The sequence below is a fragment of the Neodiprion fabricii genome, chromosome 2 (assembly GCF_021155785.1).
Source record: "Neodiprion fabricii isolate iyNeoFabr1 chromosome 2, iyNeoFabr1.1, whole genome shotgun sequence".
NCBI lineage: Eukaryota > Metazoa > Arthropoda > Insecta > Hymenoptera > Diprionidae > Neodiprion > Neodiprion fabricii.
In genome coordinates this window covers 23,351,907-23,365,177 of record NC_060240.1, presented here as the reverse complement: position 1 = coordinate 23,365,177, position 13,271 = coordinate 23,351,907, and the positions used below count along the sequence as shown (strand labels likewise).

The 13,271-nt window shown below is 36.9% G+C and overlaps 1 protein-coding gene across 5 annotated transcripts; it reads right to left on the bottom strand.

Moving 5' to 3' along the window:
* Positions 1-205: 205 nt before the first annotated feature.
* On the bottom strand, positions 206-11,134 carry LOC124175837 (lipase member H-like). 5 transcript variants are annotated; one of them, XR_006869250.1, is made up of 7 exons: positions 10,994-11,134; positions 5,645-5,790; positions 4,916-5,173; positions 4,593-4,823; positions 4,242-4,401; positions 2,007-2,270; positions 206-1,901 (listed from the first exon to the last, which is right to left on the bottom strand). XR_006869250.1 is itself a non-coding variant. In XM_046556427.1 (6 exons), the coding sequence occupies exons 1-6, from the start codon at positions 11,078-11,080 to the stop codon at positions 2,186-2,188; spliced, it is 963 nt and encodes a 320-aa protein (XP_046412383.1). In that variant the 5' UTR covers positions 11,081-11,130; the 3' UTR covers positions 1,948-2,185. The 5 variants fall into 5 exon arrangements, 3 of the variants coding, with proteins under 3 accessions (XP_046412383.1, XP_046412385.1, XP_046412384.1); XR_006869249.1 differs by having other exon boundaries at positions 10,998-11,130; XM_046556427.1 differs by lacking the exon at positions 206-1,901 and having other exon boundaries at positions 1,948-2,270; positions 10,998-11,130.
* Between the last annotated feature and the right edge of the window lie 2,137 nt (positions 11,135-13,271).

The window sequence follows — 13,271 nt, the reverse complement described above, 5'->3', positions numbered from 1 at the left end:
TTTTGTGATTATATTTATTCAAATTTATCTTCCAGCAATACAACTATTATAAAATCACTCCAGTTAAATCAGCAGACAGAAGGGATAAATTCGACAATAGTTTAAAAACTGATGTCTTTTTTCATCCTTGTATTGTTTTAATGTGAAACATTATGTGTATATAATTTTTAATTTGATTCTACTTTTTTGTGATGTGCCAATATGCTTTTTGAAAGTAAAGTGTCGTTCCGTCATTATGCTTAAATATTTAGTTTCTTCAACTTCTTAGATTTTATCATTTCCTACGCAAATATCAAAGCTGTTATAAAGATCGTTTTTCCTAGATTCACATCACATTGAAACTGTATTTTTATATTGATTTTGAGAGGGTACACTTAGCAAACGGCGCATCAACCCGCATGAACTTTAGCTCGTGGCATTTTCACACACCATTCGTTTGTGCACGACTGCGACACACGTGAACACACGACGGATTTGTACACCGAAATTTCGATGTTACGACACTTATGCATATGGCACCATTGCATATGATACTTTTGCACACAACACTTCTATCCATGGTGAAGCGGGAAAATTTTTGAGGTGAAAAATATGAGGAAGATCCTGTATGAAAAAATATATCTAACCCTATCATAGTCAACTGTGTTACTTTTTTTATAAGTGGTTTGGCTGTCAAATATATCTTTCAGTCGCAGTGCACGAAAGCCTAACTCTTTTTAACCATGTCACAGTCACCTTTTGCAATTTACTATAAGGGGTACGGAGATTGAATGTTTCGTAGGTACAGTAGATAGTGTATCTATGTATGGAAGAGTGGAAGCCTAACTCTTTCGAACCCTGTCACAGTCACCTTCTCAAATTTTTTGTAGGAGTTATGGGAGTTGGCTGATAACTACAGCACACCGGACATCAAAACTGGTGTACACAAATATTGTGTGCAATAGTGCCATCTTTTAAAATTCTTGTGTGCAACAGGGTCATGTGCTAACAGGGTAACAGGCCGTGCACAAACAAATGGCACGTAAAAGAGCCGTCGGTTTAAGTTGCTGTGGGCTAATGTACTGTGTGCAAATAGGCCATTACCTCGATTTCAGTGGGTTTCTATTCAACCAGTTTGCCAGTAAGTTCAAGATTTCGTTCAAAGTTCGTACTACGAAATCTATATTATCACTTTACACATAACCATTTCGTCGTCTGCGAAGAGTTCGAACCTACATTTCTTACCTATACCTATATGCGAATACCACGGTCTTGTCTGGACCCCCCCGGCCCCGCCGCCGCTGTTAATAAGATCGTAACGAACCTAGTGGCGACTAGTGAACACAAAAATTGCTTCAATAAGCGACATATCCCCTCCAATGGAGTTTCCAGACCTGTATATAAGACCGTGCCCAAAAGATTCCGTGTGTGGCGCGATGCCCGTGCCATCTGTAGCAGACGGCTGAAACTCTGTCGAACTGTCCCCTTCCCTATCACAGTTGTTTCAGCTACCAAACTGTCAGCTTTGCGTACAAAAACTATGAACTATTCGGCGAAATTGGAAATTGACGGCTGGCAGATTGGACGATTGCGCTATGAAGTAGCGTGAGGGGCTAGGGGGAAGGCATCTTTCAAAGTCATCTTACCGTAAAAATTTTCACTTCACTAAGCTCAGCTGACCAAAGTCGCCCTTTGCATCTTGGGTAACTGAGGCACTAGTCCATACCTTCCTGAATATTGTCTTAGTTCTAAGTACTGTTCGTGATTCTCTCACATCAGCTGCATCCTCAGTACTGATCTAAACGCGGAATAAAGCGAATCATTAAAATGAATCTCACTCTTTATTTCGATCCGCATGTGTTCTCAAACCCTTCGCCTTCAGCCAACCTTGTAGGATTAAAATTACCGAACTTCCTCTATCTCTAAACAGGTATGTCGGAGGTAAAACAGAAAATGCACCATTAGGAATAATTGCACACGATTCAGTAATGATATATTTTCAATAAGTATGGGGTAAATATGCTTACACGAGTTTTGTGATCCAATCAGGATCAACTTATCTTATCCAGTTCTTGCAAGTGTATTTGGTTTTTATTAGATAGTTTGACCGTCTCTATCTTCGTTTCTCTTCGGCTTACGTATGCTATTCAAGGTTTGAATCATACTTTCTGCTTAATTCTCTTTCCCACGTTACGATGAACTAAAATTAAGAGCTGTTGGGGTACGTGCCCTTTTTACCCCTGCCATAGAAAGGCTCTCCGTTTGTCTCATAGTAATACGTTCCAGAGCACCTGGCGAGAATAATGATTATTTCAGAATGCTTCATTCAGTCCATTTCCAAACAACCATAGTATGATAAATTTGCACGCAGTAAAATATAGTTTTGCAACCCAAGTAACACACGGTCGACATATATTCGACTTACAAGGAAGGTATCTCAGGTCAATCTCTCCGATTTGTTTTTTTTTTGTATCATGTTATAGTAGACTAACAACTAAGCGACATTTATTTTTTTTTTATCTACCATTAAACAATTTAAGGGGATGAATCCACTTTCCAAGGTAAGATATGTCTGGGGGCAATTTGGCAGTTTCTTTTTTAAATTGAGGTTTCGGCAAAGTAGCGAACTCGACAGTTCGAATCAAAGTATTCTATCGCGCGCATTATTGTCTCATTTCACTCGCTGTTTAAAATCATCCTCACACATGTACTCACACTCGCGTGCAATGCTTACCTATTTCTCTACCTCAAATCTAGCCGCTTGGCCGTGTCACGCCTCGAAACTAATCAGCCGCAAAATCATATCTGCGTATCATCTGTGTATTCTCTCGCGTTTGTAAACCTCGGTTGTCGTTCTGTTCTCTTGCGATGCAGATCGTATCGCCTTGTATCTTTCTCAACTAACAATAAAATATCCTTTATTGTTATTTAATCATCATCTATTTCAGTCATCATCCCGCTTTCTCACTATTGCCATTTCTCACTAATTCGCGGATCCCATATCAATAATCCAAATCTAGCGCTATCCCTCCAAACAATTGAGAAAATTTTCATTTTTTATTTCTCGTTATGAGAAAACTTTTCCAGTTGAATTGGTACAAAAATATAAAGTTCTTATGGGTGAAACCGTCAAATCGCCCCTTGACATGTCTTAATTTGGAGGGTGATTTCACCCCTCAAACTGTTGAGTGGCAAATGGAAAAAAAATAAAAAAATTGGTGTCGCTTAGTTTTTAGTCTACTATAAAATATTACAAAAAAAATTAAATCGGAGAAATCAACCTAGGATAACTCCCTTTTTAGTGTCGGCGGAAAATGGAGTCAACTAAGCGGAGACTGATGAAGAGAGCGATTGGAAGCCAATAATTGATTACATGTCAACCATACGTTCACAAATGTCCGCTCGGCTGTCAATTTACATTCAATGGTGTACAAGTCAACTATTAATTTATTCGTCATTAAAAAATAGTAAAACAAAACTGTAAAAATTTCGATATCAACAGATCTTTTTGATGTCATTACATTCGGCATGGCGAGTTCTGTACGATGTCTAATTTTTGTTTAATCGCTATCTTGATCTTGACGTTTTTAAAGATATTCGTTGACATATGGTCGCCACACTGCACAACTTCAGCTTTTGGCTTACAACCTGCGATCATTACCACATCGTTCAAGTAAATTGTCACCGTTTTACCAACTTTCTAAAAACTCTCAGTCAAATTTTCTATCTGTCGATATTATGACAGTTTTAATAATCTTAAAGGAAGTGTTCATTCGCTACTAGATTCTTAAGTTACGCGTCTAAGATGACGAATCCATATCGATCGAATGTTGAATCCGGCTTCACTCGATATGCCCAGTTGTAACTGGGATTTTGTTTGTAGGATACATGCAAGCAATTGCTCCATAATGATAATAAAGGTTAGCCTAAGGCAACAAATAAATCAAATGTTAGTCGTCATTTTCAAAAGTGTGCTACTCGGGAATATATTTCAACTTACGTAAAGTTACGTTCCCGGAACATTTCAAACCTTGTGCCATTACGTTGCTACAACGTTCTTAAATTATTCTGAAGCTTGCAAAGTTAGGTCGCTGCAATATATCTAAAATATCACAAATCTCACAATCTTTACGTTGCTGCAATGTTTTTGAAATAATACGTACTGTAGGGGTGAAAAATATATGATATGTGGTTCCATTTCCACGTCTTTCGCTATTTTCAATGAAATGTTTTTCCCATAAAAATATTTAGCAATGACTTACGATTTAAAGTGGAGGTAAAAGCCCAGCGCGACTATCAAATTCCCACTACAAGAATTGTTGTAAAAATCTTCAGCATTGTCGCACTGTACCGCTAAATGTGAGCTCTTGTTTCTTATCGCCTCTCCCATATACATCCAAGATCTGTCATGGCTACATCGATCTGGAAACGTTTACTACATCTATGAGTAATCAAATCTCGTAATATGTTAATGTTATAAAAAGTGATGTGTTTGATAACTACAATTATGGCAATTTTACATTTAAATATTTTTCTAAGCCGCTATTATCACGATATTGGTATACAAAAATGTATTTCCTTAAAATCTAGATTTATTTAACCATCGTACTCACATGTTGGGAGTATTTCATTGATATTAAATGTGTTTGGTAACCAGGGACACCTTTTTTGGTAACGAACTCCCGAATTGGGGAAGAAATCACAGGTTCCAATTTGATCAGGCACGCCATAAACTCCGCCATCCGTATGCACGACGTCGACCAAATTAGACTGGGAAGAATTCAAACGGCAGGAGTTATGGACGTTGAATGGCGGATAGAAGAGTGGAAGAGCCGGATCCAGGCCTATAAATAGGAGATTTCATCACATGGCTGACGTTACAATTAAGCTGCAGACTTTTGTATCCGCTTGAGTAATCCAACAACTTTGCGGCTACCAGTAATTCGTGTGGGTCGTGAGTGATTTGTTTGAATTAGATGTTGCCCCGCACATCCAGCGACATGTGCTCCCATTGAGAAGCCGATAAACCAACGCTGGTCTATCGTAAAACCCATATCCGAAATGCTTGCCATATCTCTGCCCAAGATGTTTCCGACTTCCGGCACTTTGACCGCAGCTGACACGTAATCGAGCTTAGAAATTGCGCTCCAGTCAAAGCAGCAGATATGTCCACCAGTATCGAGTGATAGTAGAGCTGTGGAAACACGGAGATAACACCGGTCAACGAAATTTCATTTTTTGTGTGTAACATGAAAACTTTTAACCGATTATGTTAGGGACAAGGTTAAGTATAATAAAATTGATATTAGAATATCTTAGGTACGAATAGTTGTATTGTATAATGTTTTTTTTAGTTCTTCTAAAAATACAGTTCTTATGAACAAAAATGAGGTTACATACAATAAACGCTCATCTATAATCGTTTTGTACATTTACTTAATAGCAAAACACCCTAAATCAACAAAGGTAAGTCAAAACGTTAAGCATTCAATTTTACCGGCAGTAGCTGTAACACAAAAACTAGACCTGATCGAATCAAAATAAATATGGTTTTATAATGAGAGTAGATAGGTATTTAAAAATTAGTAAGCACCTTCCTTGTTACAAAATTTTGTTAACCAGTGTAATTATATTGCAAATGTTGTAGCGGATTTTGGTGAAATACCTGACATGATCGTCAATGAGCTCTTGTTGAGACAACTCTCCTTCCAACCGTGAATGTAAAACGTTAAGGAGAGTGACTCGTTGTTCAATAGATTTATCAGGTCCGTCGCATTCCCTGATTCTATGTCACTGTACTCGTCAGTTGTTCTGAAAAGTAAATGTTTAATCATTATGTCACAAAATGTCATTCATAATTCATTCATAAATATTATTGAAAATAGCCAAAAATTCATGAAAGATGGAACGCGGTGCACATACGCCCTATTCTCAAGACGTCTTTGTGATGTGAATTTTGATTAACAAAATTAGTTCGTCAAATGAGCAAACAAATGGTTAGATTTAAATGTTTAATATATGATAAAGTCAATACCAATGAAAATTATATAAGTGCTTGAATTGCATTGTAAATGTATACGATAACAAAAGAAAAATACAAATGACTTAAATATAAAGTAAACTGATAATTAAATTTATACCGTAATTCTTAGGTTGCTATTCCTAATCGATTCAAGTGAAATTGTGAAAAATTATAAGTTGTAAATAGCTGAATATTTCTAATTGTAGGCTATTTAAATTTTACTTTCTGGATCACTCTGACAAGGAGAGGGCGCGAATATTGGATCACCGATTCCAAAGCCGTTTTAATATCATAAAGTACTTCTCAATAGTAGTCTAATTGTAACGTGTGCTGCAGAGAACGTCATTCGCAGCCATTTCTGAGAAAAAAAACTATTGAAAATTATCGCTGAACTCATATACCACTAATATTGTAACAACTGATGTCGAAGTACTCCACCACACCACGCTACCGACCCGGGTCCAATCACGGGGTCGGTACTTTTTTTTTTACAATGCATGTTACGCATTTAAAGGAAAGGTGCTACGGAACAAGTTACAAGGCTATTGCTTTCCGTTACAGATGTTAAGAAAAAATTGCGCATGCATTGCATGAGCGTTGCTTTTATATTATGCGCCTGGTGCGAAAAAAATTTGTCCTTCACCTGTTTTTAAGATAAATATCATCCGCACAAATGTACCAGCTGCGCCGAAAATGCGAGCGATAGCGATGACTAATTGACAGCCTTACACTTACGTTACCTTTCGAAAAATAAATTATGTTGTATAATGAATTATAGCCTTGTATTATACTTATTCCGTAGCACCTTCCCTTTAAATTAGTAACTTGCATTGTGAAAAAAAGAGTACCGACACCGAGATCGAACCCGAGCCGGCAGCGTGGTAGCCGAGCGCTTCGACGTCACTTAATACAACTGTAATTTTCAATTTATTTTTTCTCGGAAACGTCTACGAATGGCGTTGTCTGCAGCACACCTCAGACTACTATTGTGAAGTACTTTATGATATCGAAAGGGCTTCGGAATACCTGTGTGAAGTTGGCCCCCCAAGTTTCACAAAATTTTTTTTTCAAATATTTCGGATTTTGTACTTGTGCGAACCAAAATTTTGGCCGTGCTAACGATATACAAACCATTGCAGAAAAAAAAAGAAAATTCAGGGACCAGAGTATAGGTGTCGCTATTAACAGCGTAGAACCGCTCACTTCCAATTGACCATAGTCATTGCACATACCTATTGGGTAGACCTCCGACTTTGAAGAACCACGACTATGCCGGTATTGTGAGAAATCTAAATATCTGTTCCCTTGCTTCATACAGAAGTTACCTTGATACCATTATCTTATTTAAGGTTTTTAACAATTTGACGGATTACCCCAAGATGGTGGGCATTTTTGAATTGCATGTTCCGGGAGAATGCTTAGGGATAATTACTAACAATTTCTTATTTTAATTCCCTCTGGAGTGATCCGCTATAGATCGGTCTACAGCCATTTATTTAAGTGAGTTGGCCTAGTGCCATATGCGATGGTTGGACTTATTTAGCTATACCATCGTTGGGTCCTCCGGCATTATGTAAAACCAATCTATTTTGTTTTGAGCAGCGCGTCAGATATTTGTCAATATTATTGTTTTCTACAAAGATATTGTAACGGTTACTGCTTTTGATGTGTTAAATGCACTTCAAATCCAGTACCGGTGAAGTGTCTTTGTCCAGTAGATTATTAATTAAAGGTGATTTTGAAATATTTGGAGCTCCGGATGAATAAGGAAAGGAAGTAATTACTCCCTAATTTTGTCGTCCTTGATTGGCAGACACGGATAACGCTACCGTTACTCCAATTTGCAGACGCGGGGCTGCATAGCCGTTTCTACCCATCTAGTACCCTGCCACAGACGCGGTATTGCTACCTTTGCTACATTTTATAGAGAGTAAGCTATCACAACCCTATTTAGACCTGCTTCCTATAAGTTAGGCTTTTCATTCGACTCAAAAAGTCACAACAATGTGACCTCAGACCGTAATGCATTCAATGAGCAAAGTTAAAATTAAATTCAGGATACAGAATTCTAATTTTGAAAACACAAATGAATTATCGCAACTTACCGGCTACGCTCCGGTGAGTAAATTGACCGCCAGCCATGCGTTTTGCAGATGCAATTGCTTTGACCAAAAAGTAAATTTGCAACCTAATCAGGCGCTCAACCGCGGGTTTGCTGGAAAAGTGACATTTTGCTGCCGTCTTAAATGGTCCACGCGCTACCGTAGAGGTGAGCATTGGTGGTAATGCCCTGCTACCTGTTAGTGCCATCACGTTACTACGGTTGGCCCCAGTGGACCGGCATTACTGCGGTCGTTCGTCAATAACTCGTGATGTACCGGCATCGTGTGATCACTCGTCGGTAAGTCGGCGTAGCTGTATTCGTTCGTGATGTAACGGGATCACCACGGTCTTACATACAGGTCTGGAAACTCGCTTAAAATTTCAGTGGTGGGGGTGTCCTCTTATTGAAGCACCGGCCGTTTCGCCTAGTGACCACGAGTGTCGCTGCTATCGAGAGGTCCAGGCAAAGTCCCTAGATTATACCGGTCAAGACACGCGTGGGCAAAAAAATGAGTGAGAATGCGCCAAAAGTTTCGTGTGACAATGGATGCTTTCCATTTAGAGCACAATATGACACGGTGTAAACATTTCTGGTCTGTTCCTTTGCCCGGATTGACCGCTTACAATAGAAATTTGTACACTGTGTCACACTGTGCTCTAAATGGAAAGCACTCGGTGTGGTTCTGATTCCTGACTTGTCACAATGATTAACCTCAAAATATATACGTGCTTCTATTTATTTCGTGAACGTCAGGACACTAAGGGCGCAACTCGTTGATGCTTAACCTCAAAAAATTGAGCAAGATTGGTCGAAACTGGTCAGTGCGGTAATGTAAGTTTGATATTTTTTGGGCGAACGCGCATAGAAATTTTTACCACGTCATAGTGGGAAAAACTGGAACACGCGGGTCTTGACCTGTGTAATCTAGGGACCTTGGATCCAGGCTGTGTGCGAGAGACGGAAGCAGATTTCAAAACCACGGACGGTCAACAACCTGTTTCCATCTCTCTCGCACAGTCTGAATCCCTCTACCGCAGCTCAGAATACCTCTATCAGGCTGCTGCTTTCCTATATTTGTTTATTTGTCCTCAGTCTTGCCCTTGTTTTCTTAACGTCGATTGGATCAGTGTCCTACGCTCTTGCATTCGATCATTACCCATCAGCTTTAACCTTCAAGTGGAGCACTGTGTATGGAATACCCAGGGATGAATTATTATGTGTTTGTTCCTTATAAATGGTAATGTTGAGGAAATTAATGTCGCGTAGGGGAAAAAAGTCTACAATCTCAACTACAGACACTCCACCAGAATCATCGTGAGATGTTAAAACTAGCTGAATTAGAGCCTAGTGTAGTCAGTCTATGGGCAGACGCTACCCAGTGCTCTTGTAACGTCATTACGTTGATAGTTCAACTAAAGAAATGATTTGTGCGAAGCAAGTGTTTTAATGTATTTTTTAAGTGTTTATGTTATCAGAACGCTGAAATAACTCTTGGATATTAAGCATCGTAATTCCGTTTAATGTGCAAGGAACATGCTGCTAAAATTTGTTTGGAATGTACCATCCAATTATCCTCTTAATATTATACAATATTTATACTTTTAAGAGTATTTTTATTACCGAAAAATAAATGACTTCTTATGCTTAACCAAGAATTATTAGTTCAAAATCTCTTAACTTTACCTTGCTAAATAAATGTATCTTTTTAATCGAAGAACATTTTTTGATCCATTAATTTCGCAATGTTGGAATGGCAAACATTGTCATTTTAAATTTAAGCACATTGGCGCCAACGAGAAGTATAACGCTATATTGTACCATCGGTTCATTACGTTTTCTTTTCCGCTGTATCCGTTCTGTTCTCTATACACGCCAAAAATGAACGGCATCGTGTCAAACATTAATCCACTCATTTTACCTTGTTCATAACCGATCCACCCAAAACTAACACGCAAAAATGTGATGTTTTTAAGAAAATCATCACATTTTGACAATTGTTAATGAATTTTTTATAATCATACCGCAAACACCTTTTTCCCTTTTCCTACACCGTCTGAACTATCGATTCAAAAAAAAATGTTTAAATCGAATCATTTGATTGCAAGATATAAATCACTAAAGACACACGGGTATGACATACACATATGCTCCTGAATCGGGAAGCCGCGACAGTTCGTCTCTTGAGGGTTGATTTTGTATTCATCCTTGAATATACCGAGACGTATACGTGACGCATAAATATGCAGGTGATACATTTCAATTTAGTTCATTCAGTTAAAGTTGAATTTGTGCTACATTTATTATTTTCAAGTAGACAATATTTATAGAGATAATTAAAATTGATTATTTGACCACTCTCTCGATAAACACTCATTTTGGAATCGGCAATATTTGATAATTCTTCCTGCATGATTTAAATTTCTATTCATTCGGTATTTCTTACTAAGAATCAAATCTTTTCGAATAAGATTTTTTTTACAAAGAATTATAGATTGATTCATATCTCTGATCCGATGCTAAGAAGTTGTACAAATATAGAGGTAAGTATCCAATAGCAAGCCCGATGAACGTGTTACCCGTGAAAAGTAAGGTCTAGAGATCTAGAATTCTATGGCTTTTACAATATGATAATAAATGAAAATGGCAACTCATTCAAAATATCAGCACCTAATTCTTTACCTATAGTTGGCGGAGTTGCTGGCGTTCTTTTGATTGTTCATATATTGAGTGTAATCGTTTAAGGTTATAAAAAATAACTTGCACGGTGAACCCCGTAATCGAAGTGGCAATTTCTGAATGGCGTGTTCCCTCAATCGTTTGCAGGACACGTGGATCATTCGTAGTTTGACTTTGACTTATTATATTATAAATAAACTTACCCTGTATACTCACTTTTCATAGCACCGGTAGAACAAGACACTGGTGCCCAAAACAGTTGAACAACCAAACAGTAAACACAATAAATCACCAAGCATAATTTACTGCTCAGAGAAAATTAGGAGCGCGAATTACCTGTTAAAACAACCGCGCATTGACTGTCTCTGCATTCGACCGGTTTCCCATATTTATCAACGAACGTTTTTAAATACAGATTTGCAATGTTAAACTTATCGTCCAAACACTAATACAATAATGCTGTTTGTGTCTGGCCTTGGGTAGATATCGTTAATGTCAGCGTTGCGCACGTTCTCGAATGCATACACGTGCAGCGTGACTTGAATTGGAGGCCCGTAACTTCGTTGCAATAAATCGGTTAATTATCGACATAATACATTTGGGTCACAAATTAGGAATAATTACAATTGCGTCAGAACGTTCGGTTACAAGCCAATAATGCTCTTGATGTATTAGTAGTGGCTCCTATTCTGATTACATACCGTATAATTAACCACCACATTTAGAAAAGTGACCTCGGCACCGGTTGCTGCATGGTTTCTCAATATTAGGTCAAGGAAAGATCTAGTAAGCGTAGACTGAACTGAAGCGGCATTTTCTTTCAAAAAATTCAGTAGTAATAGGTTGAACATTCTAAAATTATTGGCGTGGTGTAGTGAAGATGACAATTACTTTCGAATTCGTTCTGCTGCCACAGACTCCGACTTGATACCGTCACGACGGTCTGCTTGACCGCTTAAAAAGAATTCCAACTTTGCATCTCATTGTAAAACGAACCGTTAAAAAATTGCCGCAAAATATACAATGCATATCACAGTCAATCCATATTTAATAAGTTCACTGAAAATAATTATAACTTCCGAGCTGATCTTGATAAAAATCAAAGTCTTAATCGAACCACTACAACAAGTACATCACAACGCACAAGCGTGCGTGATTATAATGTCAAGTTTTGAGTTTTTCCATTTACAGTGTCAGCGCATTCCAGTCCAAGTGATAAGTTGAGCAATTGGTCTATAGTCCGGTCAATTTAGTCATAAAAATAGTGATCAAATTACAAAAATTCCGACAGAGCTGAATTTTGGTAGAGATCTTGTGTTTACCATTATAAAGAAAAAGAAAAAAGTCCCCATCGATCCCATGTGTGCTAAAAAAGTTATTCAAGGTCAAAGGTCAAAAATCTTCGGTTTTTTCGATTTTTCTCGTTAACGGTTAATTTTATCAAAAAAGTAGTTCAGACCAAAATTGTAGATCATAAAATTATCCAAAAAAATTATCTGTTACTTTTTTTCCTAAAAATTATCATTTCTGAGATATCGCGATTCTAAAAGTCGAACGAGTTACATTCTGTATATAATATAATTAATATGCACGCATATGTCACGGATATACATAGCATATATAGTATATATACAGAGTGTATATATAGCATATATTATAGTATATATATATAGTGTATATATTACTATATATAGTATATATACTGATATACATAGTATATATGGGTCATTCCATGTCAATTCAACAACGTTGTGACGGAGATTGAATCCTCTTAGATTGTTATGATTCTTTAATATGTTTTTATACATATAGAAAGAAGTTCTCAGCTAAATTTTTAGCTCTTTATCTCTTCCCATTCCGGAGTTGTCGATTTTTGAAGAAATTAATGAAAAAAACTCATGTTTCTAACAACAATGGAAATAAACTAATTAAATACAAAAATTTTCAAGTATTTTTCGATGCTCTTTCGGAAAAAAAAATATGAAAGTTGAAAAAAAATTATTTCTTGATGCTTTTTTGGCCATTTTTGGCTATTTTTAATCGAAAAATTGGATTTTCGTTCTATGGAACACTTTTGATTTTATCCAAAAAAATTTACCAAATTCTACGTTAAAAAACAAAATTTTTGAGCCATAATAGAAGGTGGGATTTCAATAACTTCTAGTGAAAATAATTTGAAAACAATTTTTTTTTTCAGTAATTTTGATTTATTTTCCGAAAAAAATTAGTTTTTAAATTATTTTCACTTTTCACAAATTTTTGTATTCAATTAGGTTAACCAAATTTTTTTTCGGAAAATAAATCAAAATTACCGAAAAAAAATTTGTTTTTAAATTATTTTCACTAGAAGTTATTGAAAGCCCATCTTCTATTATGGCTCAAAAATTTTGTTTTATAACGTAGAATGTGGTAAATTTTTTTGCATAAAATCAAAAGTGTCCTGTTGAACGAAAATCCAATTTTTCGATTAAAAATGGCCAAAAATGGTCA

Bases quoted from the DNA above. Each gene is read 5' to 3' on its own strand.
- LOC124175837 (XM_046556427.1), bottom strand. From the start codon at position 11,080: ATGCTTGGTGATTTATTGTGTTTACTGTTTGGTTGTTCAACTGTTTTG. The intron at 4,824-4,915 runs GTAGCCGCAAAG...TCCTATTTATAG, and splicing joins ACGACCCACACGAATTACTG to GCCTGGATCCGGCTCTTCCA. The intron at 2,271-4,241 runs GTAAGTCATTGC...TATTCTCGCCAG, and splicing joins TTTTACCTCCACTTTAAATC to GTGCTCTGGAACGTATTACT.